The sequence below is a fragment of the Rattus norvegicus genome, chromosome 1 (assembly GCF_036323735.1).
Source record: "Rattus norvegicus strain BN/NHsdMcwi chromosome 1, GRCr8, whole genome shotgun sequence".
NCBI lineage: Eukaryota > Metazoa > Chordata > Mammalia > Rodentia > Muridae > Rattus > Rattus norvegicus.
The window spans coordinates 143,573,115-143,593,378 of NC_086019.1; the positions used below are offsets into that span (position 1 = coordinate 143,573,115).

Sequence of the window (20,264 nt, forward strand, 5' to 3'; positions counted from 1 at the left end):
CTGTAATTAATGTTCTTCTCCGTGTACCTTAGTGCATCTCTATCTTATGTCTGAGTGTCGGGAATGATACTCTTCTTTATAACCAACCTATTGCCTTGGGTCCATGCTACTGACTGTCCTGCAGATCTCCCTTAGACTAAATGCAATCATTCCTAAAATGGACGGAAAAGGCGATTCTCAGGCATGTCCGATTTTCTCTCCTCAGACTCTGAAGAAAGGCTGATTAGAAAATTTGAAGCTGAAAACATCTCCAACTACACGGCCCTTCTGCTGAGCCAAGATGGCAAGACGCTGTATGTGGGGGCCCGAGAGGCCCTCTTTGCCCTTAACAGCAACCTCAGCTTCTTGCCGGGCGGGGAGTACCAAGAGGTGAGAGATGTTTGAGGGTGGCCAGGGGTGGGTGGTTTTGTGTGTGTGTGTGTGTGTGTGTGTGTGTGTCTGTCTGTCTGTCTGTCTGTCTGTCTGTCTGTCTGTCTGTGTGTATCTGTGTGTGTGTGTGTGTGTGTGTGTGTGTGTGTGTGTGTGTGTGTGTGCGGGAAGCTGGCCTGCTGGTCAGGATGCTCTGGACGGGACAGGACAGGAGTGTGGCTCTGCATACCCTCTGTGCCCTTGCACACCTATTTTCCTTCTCCTTCCCCAGCTGCTGTGGAGTGCAGATCCTGACAGGAAGCAGCAGTGCAGCTTCAAGGGCAAGGACCCAAAGGTGAGACCTGGGCAGAACACTGAGCAGATATGGCTGTATGGGAAAGGCATGGCCTGGACATACCCAGCACTAGGCTTGAGACCCAGCCCCAGCCCTGTATGATGTTGGATAGATTCTTCTGGCTGAGCCTTGCTGTTCTCACCTGTACGATGGGATAATATGACTGCAACCCTGGATAAACCTGGCCCCTAACACTTAAAACAGTGTCCCATTAGTCTTAGTCCAATATGACCTGGCGAGGTGGTGATTATGTCTTTGTCAAGGGTCTCTAGTTGACAGCCAAGTCTGGCAGATTCTAGTTTGGTCCAGTCCAATCCAGCATTCTCCTGTAGGACTTGCGGCTATTCCCAGAGGTCTTCAGGTTAAGTTCTGGATGTCCCCATCCACTCACACTTACTTCTGTGAACAGTCAACAAGTGCATGTTGGTGGTGTGGGGTGGAACACTGTGCCTCCCACAGGCTGGACGAGCGCTCTGGTGGTGAGCCACACCTCAGCCCCTCTTCAGCACTTGGTCTGTGCTGTTAGCTACTAGAGACATTATGAAAGAGTAAAACCATGCCTGTAATCTCAGAACCTGGACCGGAGGGTTAGAAGTTCAAGATCATCCTGGACTACATAGCAGATTGATGGACTGAACACCATGACACCATTTCAAAGAGCTAAAAAAATTGAAAGAAAAACTAATGAAAAATCAGTTTGTACGGTGGTTATGACAAAAAGGAAAAACCAGGGCTGGAGAACTGGTTCAGCAGTCATGAGTACAGACTGCTCTTCTAGAGGACCGGCCTGTTCCACACGACACCTCATAACCTTCTGTAACTCCAGTCCCCAGGGACACAATTCCCTCTTCTGGCCCCCGTGTGTGGGCACCTGACACACAATGAGATCCACACTCAGGCACATAAACAAGAAAGCAAAGCTGTGGTGGCCGCACCTTTAATCCCAGTACTCTAGAGGCAGAGGCAGGTGGATCTCTGTGAGTTCAAGGCCAACCTGGTGTACAGAGTGAGTTCCAGGACAGCAAAAACTACCTAGAAAAACCCTGTCTTAAAAAAAAAAAAGACTGGGGGCTGGAGAGATGGCTCAGCGGTTAAGAGCACCGACTGCTCTTCCAGAGGTCATGAGTTCAATTCCCAGCAACCACATGGTGGCTCACAACCATCTGTAAAGAGACCTGATGCCCTCTTCTGGTGTATCTGAAGACAGCGACAGTGTACTTATATATAATAAATGAATAAATCTTAAAAAAAAAACCAAAACAGACAGACATTTATATAGTGCAAAGACTAGAGGAAGGTAAGGTATGTGACTGTGAGATACCCAGACACTAAGCAGGACTTAGGTTTCACTCTGCGTGAATGAATCATTTTGGAAACCAGTAGAAAGGTGAGCAGAGAAGTGGCATGGGTGTCTGTTTTTGCATTGTTTTACAGAACTCCAGATTAAGCCCAGGGCCTCACATGTGTTAGATAAGTGCTCTACCACGGAGCTACATCCCCGACCCTCTTTCTGAGAGGCAGGTTCTCACTTTGTCACCTAAACTGGCTTTTTCACCCAGGCTGGACTTGAACTTGTGATCCTCTTCTCTCAGCCTTCTGAGTAGGTAGAATTATAGACTTGTGCCACCAGACCTATCCTGCCTGTGTTCTAAAAAGATGGCTTTGAGCCAGCCATGTTTGTGCCTCCTTGTAATTCTAGCACTTGTAAGGCAGAGGATTATTAATTCCTGTCAAGCCTGGGCTATGTGGTGAAACTCATAAATAAAAACAGACAAATGGGTCCCGTTGTGTCCATGATAGTGTCTTCTCTGGAATTGAACACAAGGAAGCCATCGTGGGTCAGGCCATGATAGTGCCTTTTGCAGGGTGCTATCCATAAAGGGGTGAAAAATTATCAGATTCTGGGTTTTTGTTTATTGAAGGTTTAGCATCCAGGAAGGTGTGGAATTTGAGAGACAGCCAGGCCATAGCCTCCCACTGGAATGATGGAAAGACTTCAGTGGGCCTTGGGGTGTTGGCGGTACCAATTTGGAAATTTCCTATGAGATACCTTGTAGAGGTGGCATTTGTGCCAGGAGTTCAGGGCTGAGCAGTTCTTCTGCTTTACCTCCTGTCTCCCCCAGGGTTGGAGAATCCTCTCAAGAGGATTAAGACACTCTGAAAGGTGGAATTCCTCCCTCTGGGGTGCCTTTCACCACAGAGAAGAACATTAGCCAATCCAGAAACTAGCTGAGCCCCAGTGCAGACCCTGCTTAAGCTCTGCCAGCCAACCTCTGGCCTAGAGCCTGGTCCATTGTTCTGTTACTCACCAGGTCCCCAGTGAAGGCTTGGTTTTGGGTCTGGGGTGGAGGCCTCTGCTTTGCCCCCTGGTGGCATATGTGGACCTGACATGCTCTCCTTCCCCACAGCGTGACTGTCAAAACTACATCAAGATCCTTCTGCCCCTCAACAGCAGCCATCTGCTCACCTGTGGCACCGCAGCCTTCAGCCCCCTGTGTGCTTACATTGTGAGTTCTCTCCTGCAGCCTTCAGCCCCCTGTGTGCTTACATTGTGAGTTCTCTCCTGCAGCCTTGCTGCAGGAGACTGGGGCACAGCCTTCCTGCCAGGGGGGAATCTTCTCTCACCCTGATACCTGGTGAAGGAAGACCCTAAGGGCAGGCTTCTAGGTAGCAGCAGAGTCTTGAGACCCCTGAGCCCATCATCCTGGCTGCCACCCAGCTCCTACTAGGTCTCCCTGCAGGGGCAGGGAGGGGTGCATGCAGCCACCTTGTCTAGAGATCCTGTCTGACTTCCGGCTTCCTGCCCTCCAGTTTCCTTCCCTTGCTATACTTGATGCTCCGGGTCACCTCGTGCACCTTCAGCATGTGCCCACCCTGTGTTCCCACTGTACACCCTAACACGCTCTAGCAGAGGGTGGCATAAAGGCTGCGTTTTGGAACACAGGACTTGGAGTCAGAAGTTGCTGGGTTTGCATGGTGTTGCTCTCCCTGGCTCTAAGCCACACGTCTTCCTGTTCACTGGGGATCAGGGCCCACTGCACACATGCATTCACACAGACCATGGGGTGAGGAGGACACACACTTACTTCCCTGCTGTACACTCCCTCATCCATGTCTCAGTCCTGAGCAGGCCACCTATCTACTCCCCCACAGAACACAGCAAGCTTTACATTAGCCCGAGACGAGGCTGGCAGTGTCCTCCTAGAGGATGGCAAGGGCCGGTGTCCCTTTGACCCCAACTTCAAGTCCACGGCTCTGGTGGTTGGTAAGTGGTGGCACAGGCTGGGTGCTTCTGTGCTCTGTGGAATTCAGGACGACTGAATCTGGGGTGTGTCTGGGCTCTGGGCAGTGTGGGTTCCAGAAGTAAGATGGTGTCCCGCATGCTGTGCTGGTTCGGGGTGGGGGCATCGAGTGACCGCGGGCTGCCCTCTTCCAAGTCCCTGCTTCCATCTAGACAGGATGGATGGGGCTGTGGTCACTCTGGGCCCTGAGTAGGGCACAGGCCCTGGGCCAAGGGAGCCATTCCCATGGGAGCATTCTCTTGGCAGATGGTGAGCTGTACACTGGAACAGTCAGTAGCTTCCAGGGAAACGACCCAGCCATTTCCCGGAGCCAGAGTCCCCGCCCCACCAAGACTGAGAGCTCCCTCAACTGGCTGCAAGGTGGAGTTCTGCCTTGACCCACAGAGCAGTTGTCTAACCCTTAAGGGGGGGGTGTTGTCTCAGGGGTTCCTGGACTGACTGCATATCCTCCATTGGTCTCTGCAGACCCTGCCTTTGTGGCCTCAGCCTATGTTCCTGAGAGCCTGGGCAGCCCAATAGGTGATGATGATAAGATCTACTTCTTCTTCAGCGAGACGGGCCAGGAGTTTGAGTTCTTTGAGAACACCATTGTCTCCAGAGTTGCCCGAGTCTGTAAGGTGAGTGCGAGGGGAGCACCCCCATCTGTGACCTTCCAGAATTATCCTCCAGGGAGCAGCAGCTCAACCAGCAATCAGTCTGTCTCTCCTCTTCCTCCTCATCCTTGTCCTGAATCTGGGTGTCTGGGCTCAGGGCAGTGTGCCTCCCAGGGCTGAGCTGGTGTCTCTATGCTGTGCGGTAACCCCTTTTATTTTTTGGTTTGTTTTGTTTTTTTAAAAAAATTCTTTTTTACATTAAATTTATTTAATGTATATAAGTACACTGTCACTGTCTTCAGACACACCAGAGGAGGGCGTCGGGTCTCATTACAGATGGTTGTGAGCCACCATGTGGTTGCTGGGAATTGAACTCAGGACCTCTGGAAGAGCAGTCGGTGCTCTTAACCACTGAGCCATCTCTCCAGCCCTTGTTTTGTTTTTTTAAGATAGTGTTTCTCTGTGTAGCCCTATCCATCCTGGAACTCACTCTGTAGACTAGGCTGGCCTCAAGCTCAGAGATCCTCCTGCTCCTGCCTTCTGAGGGCTGGGAGTAAAGGCTTGTACCACCACTGCTGGTTTCTTTTGGTTTTTGAGCTAAGGTTACACTACGTAGCTTTGGCCATTGTGGGACTCACTCTGTAAGTCAGGCTGGCCCCAAACTCACAGACATCCATGTGCCTCTGCCTCCCAAGTGCTGGGATTAAAGGAGAGTGCCACCACTCCTAGTTGGCCTCTGTTCTTTTAATTGAGAAAATCTTACATTAAAAGTAGGTATGAAGGTGTGTACCCAAAATCCTGACATTCAGGGAGCCGGGGAGTGGTAAATCTCAAGTTTAAGGCTATCCTGGACAACTTAACAAGGTCCTGTCTGTCTGTTTTCCAAGACAGGGTTCCTCTGTGTAGTCCTGGCTATCCTGGAACTTTCTCTGTAGACCAGGCTAGCTCCACTCAGAGATTCACCTGCCTCAGCCCACAGATTCTACCTTAACATTTTAAATAGTCATTCCTCTTTTAGGGTCTCTTGAGTAATCCAGCTGCCCTCAAATTTCCTGTGTAACTCAGGCTAACCTTGAACTTTTGATGGTCCTGCACGTGTTATCCCACCCTATTTACATGGGGCTAGGGATAAGCTATTTGGAAAAGAAGTCCTTGGCTTTCTCATGAGCTGGAAACCCAGGAACGTGCACCTAGAAGTGATCTATAGGAAACAGACAACAGCCAGATTCTTGAGTTGGAACTTCCAGGTTCCAGCCCCACTCCTTAACTGTTAAATGGCAGGGATGGTGTCACTAGCTGTCACATGAATTAAGTTCTGTGGTGTAAAGCTCTTAGGGTCCCGGCTATCCTCACAAGGAGGAGCCACTGTGTTTTCTACTGATCCATTTAAACTAATGCATCTGTATTAACTTAGTTACAAACCTGAGTTATGCTATTTCTCCCTGTTTGCTCAATAACCTGTCAATCATGGACACCTTCCCTATTATTCATTTATGTGTTCATTGTGTTGAAGTCCTTCCTACTTCACTCCCTGGCTGGGTGCAAACTCCTAGACTCTAGCAATCCTCCTGCCTTATCCTCCTGAGTAAGCTGAAGCGGCCAGTGGTGCTAGCATGCCAGATAGCAAGCATTGGCCCCTGAGTTCCCTCCTGTCCCTTCCCTCTTTAGATGGTTTCCCCTCTGTCCTTGTTTGCTCATCGTCCACAGTAGGGAGTATACTTTTGTGATGGAAAGCATACCTTCCTCCCTAAGTTTTCTCTGTTTAGATGCATATTTGTCCTGGTTCTCTCTCTGTCTCCATTCCTGTGTGTCTCAGTTATGCTGAGGAGGGCTGGCAAGGCAACACTGGAGTCTGAGAATGGCCCTCCCTCAGCTTGTGACTAAGCTGTGCCCCTCTTCTCCTCTAGGGCGATGAGGGTGGAGAGCGGGTGTTGCAGCAGCGCTGGACTTCCTTCCTCAAGGCTCAGCTCCTGTGCTCCCGGCCCGATGATGGCTTTCCCTTTAACGTGCTACAAGATGTCTTCACCCTGAACCCCAACCCTCAGGACTGGCGCAAGACCCTTTTCTATGGGGTCTTTACCTCCCAGTGGTGAGATGCTAGGATTTAGCAGGGGACAGGAGGGTGGGTAAAGAGTGGCTAGACCCCACTGATGGCATCTTCAACCTCACTTATCAACTCGGAACTCAGAGTTAATTTGGTTGTTTCCTTCGCAGGCACAGAGGGACCACAGAAGGCTCTGCCATCTGCGTCTTCACCATGAATGACGTGCAGAAGGCCTTTGATGGTCTGTATAAGAAAGTGAACAGAGAGACACAGCAGTGGTATACTGAGACCCACCCAGTGCCCACTCCCCGGCCGGGAGCGGTAGGTATCAGTAGGGTTGTGCTCAGAGTGGCTTCTGGGCAGGCTTGGTCCCTGGACCATGCCGAGAGCAAGGCTGTATGGTCTCATACAAACTGTGAAGCTTCTCTGAATCTGATTTCTCATCTTTGAAATAGGGCATAATAGACCCTTACCAAAGAAGATGGCCCGTGAATGACAAAACGCCATCAGTCCTGTCTGTCTTGTCAGCCTGACCTCTGTACAGTGGTGTAGATTGTTTTTAGTTGTCAACAACAGCAGTCTCGTGTGGTCTAGGTTCTTTGAACTCCTGATCCTCCTGCCTCCACCCCAAGTACTAGGAGTACAGGAGAATGCTACTGCATCCAGCTTTGCACAAGACTGTACTACTGTTGTACCTTACCTTGTCCACCCAGCTAAGCCTTGTGCACAGAGAAACCCTTGGGCAGAGAGAAACAGGGCCCGGGTAGGTGTGGGAATTGGGTATGGCTAGCTGTGCTGAGATAATGATGCCGAGAACCCTAGGGTAACATTCATGGGTAAGACCCCAGGCAAAATAAGTCACACCTTTTGAGGGCTGTGTGCAAATTTTTAAGGATCAGAAGGCCATAGGCCAGCAGGAAACCAGGGCCTTGCTTTCCTCACACGTCAGATCTGCCTTTGGACCAGCGCTGTGCAGAAAGGCAGATGTGCCATGATTTCTGAAGCATAGTTAGTGGGGCAGGGGCTGCTACTGTCCCTGTGGGGCATGCTCCATGCTGATCCTGCTCCTCATGCTTCTGCCTTTTCAGTGTATCACCAACAGTGCCCGGGAACGGAAGATCAACTCGTCGCTGCAGCTCCCGGACCGAGTGCTGAACTTCCTCAAGGATCACTTCTTGATGGATGGGCAGGTCCGCAGCCGCCTGCTGCTGCTCCAGCCACAAGCCCGCTACCAGCGTGTGGCCGTGCACCGAGTGCCTGGCCTGCACAGCACGTATGATGTACTATTTCTGGGCACTGGTGAGTGCTAGCAGTCCCCAGGATCGGGTTAAGGACGGGAATGCATATGTGACTGGCAGATCCTGGGCAGTGAGTTCTGCCAGGGCCTAAGTCATGTTCCTGATTCCAGGTGATGGTCGCCTGCACAAGGCAGTGACCCTGGACTCCAGAGTGCACATCATTGAGGAGCTGCAGGTCTTCCCTCAAGGACAGCCTGTGCAGAACCTGCTCTTGGACAGCCATGGGGTGAGTGGGCCGTGGAATGAACTTGACCACTTTGATTGTCAACCAGCCAGCTTTACACCCCTTGTCAAAGCAAGATGGGAAGTTACAGAGCCCTGGCTTCTGACCATCAAAAGGATGTGTGGCAGATCTTGTCAGAGGTTCCCTGGGGTGACTAGTGACCATGTGAGGAGGGTAGTGTGACTGAGTGTCCTGGTGCCTGTGCCTCTCTCTTACTCTTCATGTTTGGCTATGTAGGGACTGTTGTATGCCTCCTCCCATTCTGGGGTAGTGCAAGTGCCCGTAGCCAACTGCAGCCTGTACCCAACCTGTGGAGACTGCCTCCTGGCTCGAGACCCTTACTGCGCCTGGAACGGCTCCACCTGCAAGCTCCTTAGTCTCTACCAGCCTGATCTGGCCTCCAGGTGAGAACTCCCACAGGCCAAGTGACTCCTCCTCATCTCTGAACACTGCGTCTTTGCTGGGACCCTGCAAGGTCTCATTCTACCCGCACCTGCACATGGTTATTTCTCCGTTCTCTGTAGCCCTCAAAATCTATATGGGACAAATAGACAGGGTTTGCCAGAATAAGGAACATCTAGTAAAGCTTTAGACAAAATGTGGATTGCATGAGAACATAGCTTATTGTAAGTACGGCTGTTAAAAAGTAGTTAGAGGGGGTTGGGGATTTAGCTCAGTGGTAGAGCGCTTGCCTAGGAAGTGCAAGGCCCTGTGTTCGGTCCCCAGCTTTGAAAAATAGAAAAGAAAAAAAAAAGTAGTTAGAGTAACATTTGGATTGGAGATGTCTATTGAGAAAATAGGGGGGGGTTGGGGTTTAGCTCAGTGGTAGAGCGCTTGCCTAGGAAGCGCAAGGCCCTGGGTTCGGTCCCCGGCTCCGAAAAAAAGAACCAAAAAAAAAAGAAAAAAAAAAGAAAATAGGGATTGGCTACTTGGCATAGTGACACACACCTTCAATCCTAGCACGCAGGAAGCAGAGACAGGAAGATTTCTGCCAGGCTAGCCAGGACTACATAATGAGACCCTGCCTTAATTTAAAAAAAAAAAAAAAAACAAAACTAGGGATGAGTCGGTTGAAGTGGGGCGTGTCTGTAATCCAGAGCCTGGTTTTACCCTTACTGTTTGTTTTTTGCTTTATTGAGACAGGCAGGTCTCGAGTAGTCTTGGTGTGGCCTGGAACTCAGTGTATAGTGGTGGAGGATTAGAAGAAAATAGGGTGGCCAGGACCTGGTGTGCACCGTGTATATAATCCTTCCACTCAGAAGGTGTAGAGGTGGGCGGTTCAGAAGTCCCAGGGCATTCTCTGCAAAGTGATGAGTTTCAAGGAGAGCATAGGATACCTGAGACTTTGTCTCACAAAGAGGATGGTGGTGGAGACACGGCTCAGCAGTTAGGAGCACTTCCTGCTCTCATAGAAGACCTAGGTTCCATTCCCAGCACCCATATCAGGCAGTTTATAACCAACCAAGTGCTTCTAACTCACTTCCTCCATACACCTGCTACACATAAATTCACCTAGGCACATGCAAAGACACACACATAAAAGTAATAATTAAATATTTTTTTAAGAGGGATGTCCATGAAGTGGAGCCCCTCAGCCCTATCAGTGGGTTGGATTTTAACCTACATCCTATTTTCCTAAACAGGTAAAACCAATGGTCCTAGTGTTTAATACACACGGTCTGTCTCATTCGTAGTGTTCTGTGGTTTACAGCAAAAGGCCGGGAATTACTGCATGCTTAAAGCACAGAAGTGGTACACACCCAAAGCCATGTTCTTGTCTCGTGGTGGTGTGCTGCTGCCTGTTCTTAAACTTTTTCTGGAACTTCCCTATTTGGGGATGTTTTTGTGTGTGTGGCCTGCAGTTCCATTACTAGGGAGGTAGAGGCAGGAAGATCTGTAGTTCAAAATCATCCTGACTATATAAAGTTTGAGGCTAGCCTAGGATATATAAGACCCTTTTTGAGCTAGGTACTATAGCAAATGCTTTTAATCCCAGAACTTGGGAGGCAGAGGCAGGTGGATCTCTATGAGTTTTGAGGCCAACCTAGTCTACACATTGAGTTCCAGGACAGTCAGGACTGTCCAGAAACACAGTCTCAAAAAACAAAAACAAACAAAAGCCTCCCTTTCCTCCCCACCACCACCATACAAACAAAACCAAAACCAACCAAACAAAACAGCAACAACAGCAAACCTGAGAAGCGGTAACTCCTTGAGGGATATATGGAAGATTCTACCTTGGTTGCTTCAGAGCAGATTCTGAGCACCCTCTGTACTGCCTTTATTCTTTTTTTTTGGTTCTTTTTTTTTTTTTCGGAGCTGGGGACCGAACCCAGGGCCTTGCGCTTCCTAGGCAAGCGCTCTACCACTGAGCTAAATCCCCAACCCCCTGCCTTTATTCTTTATGCTTGGTGAGACTGTCTCGCTGTAGCCCTGGCTAGCCAGGAATTCACTACATAGAACATGCTGGCCTCAGAGTCACAGAAGTCTGTCTCAGCTTCCCCAAGTGCTGGCATTAAAGATGTGCACCACACCACTACACTGCTCGATTGAGTTTTCTAACTTTTAGGTGCATGGAATTCATCTTTCTTTTCTTTTTTTTTTTTTTTTTTTTTTTTTTTAGGAGCTGGGGACTGAACCCAGGGCCTTGTGCTTGCTAGGCAAGCGCTCTATCCCTGAGCTAAATCCCCAACCCCTCATCTTTCTTTTCAAGTCCTAGCTTCTTCTTCTTCTTTTTTTAAAGAATAAAAGGATCTCTCTCTCTCTCTCTCTCTCTCTCCCCCCCCCACTCTCTTCCCCTCTACCCCCAAAACAGGGTCTTGCTCTGTAGCCAGGACTGATGTGCAACTTATGGCAGTCTTCGTGCCTCAGCCTCTTGGTTTTTCTGTAGGAGGGTGGGAATTCAGACAGGGTCTCATGGAGTCTAGACTGGCCTCCATTCACTGTGTTGTGGAAGGTAACTGAATTTCTGTACCTCCTGTGAATACTTCCCAAGTGCTAGGCACATTCTGCTTTTAGAGCAAAAGGAGGTTGTACGTGACTTTTATTTGTAGTAATGTGTAGACAGGGATTTCAGGAGACAGCTCAGTCAGGGAAGTAATTGCCTCAACAACTGGGCATCTGAGTTTGATTTTCAGAACACACATAACAATGCCAGGCATGGTGGTGGCAAGAGAGACGGGTGAACCCTACAGTTCCCTGCCCATCTGATCTCTCCTAGTTGTTAAACTCCAGGCCAATGAGACTGTGTCTCAAAGGAGTTGGATAGTGTTCCTAAGGATGACACCAAGTTTTTCCTCCAACCTCCACATTAGCACGCACATGTGATTATGATTCTTGGAGATACCCAGTGAGCCCCGTGGTGGTGGAGATTCTACAGGCGAGCCTCTTGCACCTGCTTTGGACCTGGTGGTCCTTACACACCAGGTTCTCTGCCTGGGACCAACTCTGGAGGGAAAAGGGAACACTGGCTTATGGAATTCTACCTAAGACTCTCTTATACCCAGGCCATGGATCCAGGATATTGAGGGTGCCAATACCAAGGAACTCTGCAATATTTCCTCAGCCAAGGCCCGGTCTTTTAAGCCAGGTAAGATGCCCTGGAAAAGGTGAGCTGTATTTGCTTGGAAAACAATTCTAGGTATTTTTAGGTGCGTATGGATTTATTTCTCTAGCCCTACAAAGTAGGGTCCAGATCATGAATCACTTAACAAATCACCTAAGTTACCATTGGTCTTAGAGTTTCTGTTGCTGGGAAGAGACACCATGATTGCCACAACTCTTATAAAGGGAAACATTTAACTGAGGTTAGCTTACAGTTCAGAGGTTAGTCTATTATTGTCAGAACATGGCAGCATGCAGGCAGACATGGTGCTGGAGAGTGGCTGAGGGTTCTACCTCTGGCTCAATGGACAGCAGGGAGAGAGAGTGTCACTGAGCCTAACTTAGGCATCTGAAACCTCAAAGCCTACCCCCAGTGACACACTTCCTCCAACAAGGGGGCCATTTTCATTCAAACTACCACACTATCTGCACCAGATTGCAGGAGGGCGGGACTAAGCCTGGGGCTGCTCTGTGCAACGGCCTCTTCTACCCCATGCTTATTCTGCCCACAGGTAAGCCATGTAAACAAGTCCAGATCCAAGCAAACACAGTGAACACCCTGGCCTGCCCACTCCTCTCAAACCTGGCTACTCGGCTCTGGCTGCACAATGGGGCTCCTGTCAATGCTTCTGCCTCCTGCCGGGTGTTACCCAGTGGGGACCTGCTGCTGGTAGGCAGCCAGCAGGGCTTGGGGGTGTTCCAGTGTTGGTCCATAGAAGAAGGATTCCGGCAGCTGGTGGCCAGCTACTGCCCAGAGGTGAAGGAGGATGGAGTAATGGACCAAAATGACCAGAGTGATGGCACCCCGGTCATTATCAACACATCACGAGTGAGTGCACCTGCTGGTGGCAGGGCCAGCTGGGGTGCAGACAAGTCATACTGGAATGAATTCCTGGTGATGTGTACTCTGTTTGGGCTTGCTGTGGTGCTTCTGGTTCTGTTCTTTCTCTACCGAAATCGGGATGGCATGAAGCTCTTCCTAAAGCAGGGCGAATGTGCCAGTGTGCACCCCAAGACTCGCCCTGCAGTGCTCCCACCTGAGACCCGACCACTCAATGGTGTTGGCCCTCCCAGCACCCCCCTTGACCACCGAGGCTACCAGGCTCTGTCGGATAGCTCCCCAGGGCCCCGAGTCTTTACTGAGTCAGAGAAGAGGCCACTGAGTATCCAGGACAGCTTTGTGGAGGTGTCTCCTGTGTGTCCCCGGCCCCGAGTTCGACTGGGCTCTGAGATCCGAGACTCTGTGGTATGAGAACTGACTTTAGATGTAGCCACCCTGACCTCAGGGGCTGTGAATGTTCAGTGGAGGTCAGCTACCTCTGCTGTCACAGAACACAACCATGGTACCCTGCCTGGGAGGCAGCTGGTATCACAGCACCAACAGCCTGGCCAGCCGGTTCCAATGTCTGGCCGAAAAGGGCTGCCTCCAGGGGCCAGAGGGTCCCTGTCTGGATGGCAGAACTCTGCTACTTAACTGAGCCCTTTGTTTAAAACTGCAAATGTGAAGCCAGAGAGAGAGGAAGGAGAGATAGATAAGGAAGACTGTACGGCACAGCCACTCCAATTCAGCCTGCTGGGCTCTTGGGGACTTCTCTGAAGTGGCTTTGTGAGCTGGAGTTGGGAATCCCTCCCCCACTGGACTATTCATTCTACCTTCCGCCTTACTCCGCTGCTGAGGCCACTGCAGAATCAGGGCCCTGCTCCAGCTTCAGCCAACCAAGGACATGTCTGTGACCGCTGACACCCCACCACCTCAGGGACTAGAGGGCTAGGCTGGCTCTGCAGCCCTCCTCACCAGACCCTGGGCTCAGTCCCAGTTCCCAGACTTCTCCAGCCTGTATCAGGCTGTGGCCTGGAAAGCAAGGGAGTGACCCCAGGGGGCGTTGTGACAGAAGACTGTTGCCTGCTGTCCTTTTCCCAGTTGAGGAACTGTGTCGCCACCCACCTCATCAGCCCTGTTTTCTAATTCCAACACAGACTTCTGGATCCTCCCTGTTCCCTGTCCTAGCTCACCATGCCCTTGCCCACCACTCTAAGGGATACTGACACTGCCCATCACGAGGACCCTGAATTTACATGGGTTTTGTATTTTTTTTTTAATAAGATGCACTTTACTTTCTTTTTTTTTTTAAATAAAGTCCAGCAAATTATAGTTAACTGTGGCCCAGACTCTTGAAGAACTTCGCTTTGTGTGTGTGTAACATGAATGCATGTGTGTGTACATGTGGAGACCAGAGGCTCTCCTTAGGTACCATCCTTAGGAACTGCCTTGTCAGACAGGGTCTCATTAAGCATTCACCCTGAGGATAGAGTGGCTAGCTAGTAAGCCCAGGGATCCTCCTGTCTCTGCCTCCCCAGCATTGGGACTTAAGGACTGAGGTCCTCAAGCTTGTGAGGCAGATACTTGACTAAGTAAGCTATCTCCCCAGCCTGGCGCCGGGTTTTATCTGTCTGGGAGTTCTTCCCTGGTAGAGTGTGGCCTTACCAAGATGAATTCCCTTCCTTTGCACCCAGTTCAGGGTACTGGACAGGATTTTTTTTTTTTTTTACTCTCTAGTGTTTTAAGTTTTCAGATGATATGGGAAAACTGACCTCTCTTTGGTGAACCATTCTGTAAGTTCCCACACATGTGGAAATGAACTTGAGTGTCTCCGACGTGGGGATGATCACAGGCTCCTACAAGTCCAGTCCTGCTGCTACTGTCATACAAGGAAGTCAAACATTTCTAAACCTTTATTACCAATTAGTAAAAACAGTGATGGCAACAGCAGTGACAAGGGGGAGAGTCCTCCCCTGCCAGGGGGCCAGACTCTGCAGCGCCCTCTCCAGGCTGGGCCGGCTCTGGCCCTGACACCGCAGGCATAACCTTGGCCACATCTCAGCAGTGGAAAGGTCTTGGACAGGATGTTGGTACTTGAAAGCCATCACAGGACAATCTTAAAGGAGCTGCACAAGGGAAGAGTGAGTTGGCTTTGGCCTTTTGGTTTGGTTCTGGGGATCGAACCCAGGGCCTGACACCTTTTAAACATGCACACTCCACCACTGCTAGATCCCAGCGCAGGGGTTTTCTGATCGAAAGGGGTGGTACAGACCTGACTAATCACACCCATTTCTTTCCCCCTGAAGCAAGTTCTGGCTGGTATGGAATTCACTGTAGACCAAGCTGGTCTTGAATAGGCACCAAGTCTGCCTTTGCCTTCTGTGTGCTGGGATTACAGACCTGCACCACCACAGCCAAGATTCCTTTGAGGAGCTGGACATAGGTGTCAGTGTTGTGCCTGCACAACAGGTTTGAAACTGTTCAATTCTTGGTACCACAAAACTAGACATTCCAGGTAGAGGAAAGGAAACCAGAGGTCCAAAATCCCAGGCTGGGTGTGGTGGTGCATTCCTTCTATATCAGTAATGGGGAGGCAGAGGCAGGTGGAATTTAAGGTCAGTCTCAGCAACATAAAATCCTGTCTGAAAAAAACAAAACTGGGGCTGGAGAGATGGCTCAAAGGTTGAGAGCACTGACTGCTCTTCCAGGGGTTCTGAGTTCAAATCCCAGCTCACGACCATCTGTAATGAGATCTGATGCCCTCTTCTGGTGTTCTGAAGACAGCTACAGTGTACTCACATAAATAAATAAATAAATGGAGTGGGCTGGGTCCCCTCTGAAAGAATATCCTGAACCATCCCTCTAATACCATCCCAGAGTAGATAGATGGGTACTCAGAATGCAGGCGCTCCTGTCACACCTGGCAAAGTCTGGTGAGCGAGAGATGACGTGCTGGAACTCGGAGAGATTGATGGTCCCATCCCTGTCAATGTCCGACTCTTCCAGGATCTGGGGAAAGGAGGGCTTTAGGCTTCAGCTCCAACCCTTCCCACCCAACACCCGCAGCCTAGCGAAAAGCTCAGCTCACATTGTCGATGAGCTGCTTCATCTCAGAAGCACTGAGCCGAGTGTCCTCGCCCTCTCCCGTGAGGCAGTTCACAAGCCGGCTCAGGTCTTCTCTGTCCAGGGTTCCATCATCATCAAAGTCTAGGCAGCAGACACAGGGAGCACCAAGGACATGCTCAGAGGCAGTCCCCAGGCACGCACCCGCCCTCACTTCCTGTGTGGGAAGGAGTGGATCCAGTAGTTTTCACAGTGCTTACCAAAGATGCGGAAGGCATAGTGTGACTTGATGTCTGGGGTTGCTGTGTCACTGAAGACACTCAGGAGGTCCAGGAAGTCCTCAAAGCTCAGGCTGTCTCTGGTAGGCGACGTGGAGAAGACCATGCAGATTCGCTCCTTGAAGGGGTTGGCCTACATAAGAATGCCTTCTGTGAACATCACAGGACCAGGTCTGGGTTACTCAGCCAGCTCAACTGGAGACTTCTTTTGAGGAAGGATCTCATAAACCCAGGCTGGCCTCAAACTCCTGATCCTCCTGCCTCTACCTCCCAGATACTGAATTACAGGTGTGCACCAGCACACCTGATTCCCTTCTGGAAACTTGAGGAGCTCAGGCTTGGAGGGGAGGCTTTGAGACCAGGACATGGAGGGCACTAAAGGGCCACTAAGCCAGCCAGGGAAGGCACAGAGGCTCCTGGGAGTCTAACTAGACACGACACAAGTAGACTCACAGCTGGAAGAGGAGCTGATTACATGTGAGCACATGCCACTACACACGAGGGGAAATCAAGGGCAACTTTACATAGACAATTTCCTTCTCCTGCCATAGGTCCCAATGATCAAACCTAGGTCATCAGGACTACTAGGCGAGTGTTTCGTTTTCTTCTAAGTCTGGATCTACAGACCAGGCTGGTCTCAAACTCAGAAATCACCTGCCTCTGCCTCCCAAGTGCTGGGATTGAAGGTGTGCACCGCCACCACCCCCTGGCCCAAGGCAAGTGTTTTATCTGCTAACCTGCTCGGCTGGACCACTGGTCATTTTTAAATATACTTAACTCGGGATTATTTTGTTACAGTCAGGCTCTTTTCGGAAGAATCGCAGACAAGTGTTATGATGCATGTTCTCATTCTAGCACCGAGGAGGCAAAGGCAGGTGGATCTAAGAATTCAACGAGAGCCCGGTTTACACAGCAAGTTCCAGCCAGGCCATCCAGGGCTCCACAATGAGAACCTGTCTCAAAATAACAATTATAAGCCAGGCGATGGTGGCACATGCCTTTAACCTCAGGCAGATCTTTGAGTTTGAGGCAGCCTGGTCTACAAAGCTAGTTCCAGGACAGCTAGGGATACACAGAGAAACCCTGTCTTGGAAAAAACAACAACTATAATTATGATTGGTGTTGTTTTTTTATTATTATTATTATTATTATTATTATTATTATTATTATTAACAGCAAGCAATCCTGGTGCTCACATGGTAGGGAAAGGAGGATTGAAGCAAGTTCAAGGTCAGTCAAGGCTATGTAGTAAAAGCCCACATCAGAAAAAGAAAATGGGGGTTGGGGATTTAGCTCAGTGGTAGAGCGCTTGCCTAGCAAGTGGAAGGCCCTGGGTTCAGTCCTCAGCTCTGGAAAAAAAAAAAAAAGAAAAAGAAAATGGCCAGTTAGCTCAGCCGGTAAATATAAAGGCTTGCATTCAATCCTCAGAACCACTGTTTTTAAAGGGGAAGAGTGGGCTGAAGAGATGACTCGGTGATGAAAAGCCCATTCGCTTCCGCAGAGGACCCTAGTTCAGTCTCTAGCACAACTGCCTATAACCCCAGCACCAGGGGTTCCTTGCCTTCTGTACTCCACAAGCACCAGCACTTACATGTGTCCACATCCCACACAATTACACGCCATCATCATCAAAAGAAAACCCCCAGGGAGTGGTGGCATGTGCTCACAATCACAGGGGAGACTTAGGGAACGCAGCAGATAGTGGGTGGATAAAGTGGGTAGAGGACTGAACCTTGAGCTCTGGAAGGCTGAGGATCTGCTCAAAAGATACTCGGGTATGCAGTGACTCTTCCACGGTCCGATGCTCTGGGGGAAGCAACTCGCAAAAGCGTCTGTGGGCACTGGCAGAGAGAGGGGAACTTATTGGTGTGGGCACTGGCAGAGGGGAAATTATTGGTGTCCTCAAGCAGTATTCCCTGTATCTACTACATCCCCATTCTGCATACCAGCTGTGAAATTAAGTCGCATACTGGGGATTTCCAGTCATTGGGCAATCTTTAGCCAAAGAGAGGCAAGTCACAAAACAGCAGAGGCTTGGAGTCCCTTCTTAGGGTTGGTATTTACAAAGAACTTAACCTGTCTCTGCAGACACTGTATCTGAAGGGTCTCTGGCTAGCTGGAGCTTGGTGAGCACAGCTCTGGCCGGCCTTGCTCCCTCTGCAAGGCCCAATTCCTTCTACCTTGCTACTAACCTACATTCCTAAAGCTAATCCCCAAGATCTATTTCCTCATTTGGCCACTTCCTCCTCCTGAGACTGACTACCAAGGTCCAGCTGTCAAAGTGCTGAAGTCCAGCCATCACAAGCCTCCTTTGACTCACCTAGTTAACAAGCCCACTAAAAATTCAGCACCTCATCCTAACATGGGTTTCCCCCTTGTACCTTTATAAATTGTCATTTTCCTATGAGCCACGTCTGTCTCCTCTATCCAGAGGCAGTCCTTTGACCCCTTGCCCCTCTCCCTTGTTCCCTTCCCCTTCTTCCTGTCCTCTATCTCCTGTCTATGTCTCTTATTCCCTGTCCTCTGTCCCTCTACGGCAAATAAATCTCATGCTGAGAACTTGGTCTTGGGAGTCCTGGAGCCATCTTTCCCTTTCCGTATCAGGCATTCTTTGTAACAATCCAGCAGGAAACTTTGTAGTCCCTCTGGCTATCAGACTACAGAAACAATGTCACCGAGAAACTGGCATTCCCCCATAATCTCCTGTTGAAAGAAGGATGAAGCCTGTTGTCCACTAAGGAGGAAATGTCTACCATGAGGAGATTTCACTATTCTGATAACTTGTCATACGGTCTTTCATGGGACTGGAGCTGAGACAAGGATGGTGAGACTACATCTTGACCAGGGCTGCTGCTTAGTTATACATACCTCTTGGCCTGCATTGAAATAAATACCTCACATCAGCTGGACCTGAAGATTGACTTAGAGATGGGGGAGGGGCGGTCATTGGACCGCTTTGCTCCTTTCCCCACTGTGGCCACACTGAATACATTTGCTTTTCAATACTGTCCCATTAATTGGCCTAGTGGAAAGCAGGTAGCGAAGCCTAGCTGGTTAGGACTGCCTGCGTGGACCAAGTTTCTGGACTCTTTTTTTCTTTTTTTCGGAGCTGGGGACCGAACCCACGGCCTTGCGCTTGCTAGGCAAGTGCTCTACCGCTGAGCTAAATCCCCAACCCCTAGTTTCTGGACTCTTAACATTACAGAAACAAAACCACATTTCACCTTCACTCCAGTGACTCCTCTCAGCCACCACCTCTTTCTCAATGGAATTTCATAGCCACAGGGAGACTAGGAAACTAACTCAAGAGTCCTGGCGATCAGATAACTTACAGTGTGCTTTATAGTCAAGTTACCAGAACTCTCTGAACCTGGTTCCTTCATCTGTAACCTCCTCCTGAAGACTTAAGTAATGTGGGAATCACTCAGCAGCTTCTGGACAGAGTAAGGGCTCAGTAAACGTTAACGGCTACTGAATTAAACAGGTAAAGTTGGGATTGTTGCGAGCTCAAGGCATTTTGTTTTTGCCGGAGGGCAAAGTGCGCATGAGCCACAGCAGTTTCTTTCGGACGAGAGCAGGAAGCTCGGCAGTGAAGAGGCTAGCGCAGCTCAAACAGTTCAACTTTTCCTGGATACACAGAAGTGTTTGCATGATACAGAGGTGAGGCACGATCCCAGAACCAGTGATCCTGACGTCCCTGAAGCATGGCCCCGCCCTCGGAGGTGAGGCGTCCAGTACTTGTCCCGCTAGAAAAATCACCCGCAAAGCCCTCCCCACGGCAATCCCGAGTTGGGGGTCAGGGCAACACTCACAGGAGGATCTCCTGCTTGGTCAGGAACGTCAGGTCCTGAAAGGCAAATCCAGACAAGTGTCTGCAAGCCGCCCGAAAGCCACGGTCGACCCGCCACCTGTTCCCGAACCCCACTCCCCTGCGCGGGCCCGCACGCGAGCTCCGCGAGATCTAGCGCCCCGCGCACCTGGTACTCGGCCAGCAGCTCCTTAGACAGGCGACTGCCCGAACCTCCCATCGCCGCGGTGCGCGCACAGCTCGGCCAACTCTCCCCGGGACGCCGGCAACTTTCTCACTTCCGTCCTCGGGGCCGCGTCCCCGCCCAGTCCCCGCAGCAACCGCTGCTCGGCCTCCGCCCCCGGGCCCGCCCCTGCCTACAGTGCCCAGGCACCCTCAGCGCCGCTCAGCGGGCCAGTCCCGGCTCCCCACGGGCCCAGGAGAGCTGGAGGGAGGGCCCGGGGAGGAGCCGGACGCGCCGGGGCGGGGCCCAGGCCTTATAGCCCCGCCTCGCGCACGTGATGCAGACTGCGCTTGCGTCGCGGACCCC

General features: G+C 50.5%; 2 protein-coding genes across 6 annotated transcripts in view; one reads left to right on the forward strand and one right to left on the reverse strand.

Moving 5' to 3' along the window:
- The window catches only part of Sema4b (semaphorin 4B), a 41,311-nt gene extending 27,388 nt beyond the window's left edge, over nt 1-13,923 (forward strand). The window contains exons 3-15 of one of the 3 annotated variants that reach the window (XM_039105603.2): nt 206-369; nt 641-703; nt 3,112-3,210; nt 3,857-3,968; nt 4,252-4,365; nt 4,471-4,622; nt 6,506-6,687; nt 6,813-6,963; nt 7,731-7,941; nt 8,051-8,166; nt 8,401-8,567; nt 11,670-11,752; nt 12,279-13,918. In XM_039105603.2, coding sequence (XP_038961531.1) covers nt 206-369; nt 641-703; nt 3,112-3,210; nt 3,857-3,968; nt 4,252-4,365; nt 4,471-4,622; nt 6,506-6,687; nt 6,813-6,963; nt 7,731-7,941; nt 8,051-8,166; nt 8,401-8,567; nt 11,670-11,752; nt 12,279-13,018 — 2,354 coding nt within the window. In that variant the 3' untranslated portion in view covers nt 13,019-13,918. The other 2 variants (NM_001170462.2, XM_039105606.2) reach the window with 2 other exon arrangements.
- Nucleotides 13,924-14,476: 553 nt separating this feature from the next.
- Cib1 (calcium and integrin binding 1) lies at nt 14,477-20,039 on the reverse strand. 3 transcript variants are annotated; one of them, NM_031145.2, is made up of 7 exons: nt 19,905-20,001; nt 19,740-19,774; nt 17,660-17,768; nt 15,910-16,060; nt 15,675-15,793; nt 15,507-15,595; nt 14,477-14,712 (listed from the first exon to the last, which is right to left on the reverse strand). In NM_031145.2, exons 1-7 carry the CDS (start codon nt 19,953-19,955, stop codon nt 14,691-14,693), a joined length of 576 nt encoding a protein of 191 aa, NP_112407.1. In that variant the 5' UTR covers nt 19,956-20,001; the 3' UTR covers nt 14,477-14,690. The 3 variants fall into 3 exon arrangements, with proteins under 3 accessions (NP_112407.1, XP_038948271.1, XP_038948276.1); XM_039092343.2 differs by having other exon boundaries at nt 14,485-15,595; nt 19,905-20,003; XM_039092348.2 differs by lacking the exons at nt 17,660-17,768; nt 19,740-19,774 and having other exon boundaries at nt 14,485-14,712; nt 19,905-20,039.
- Between the last annotated feature and the right edge of the window lie 225 nt (nt 20,040-20,264).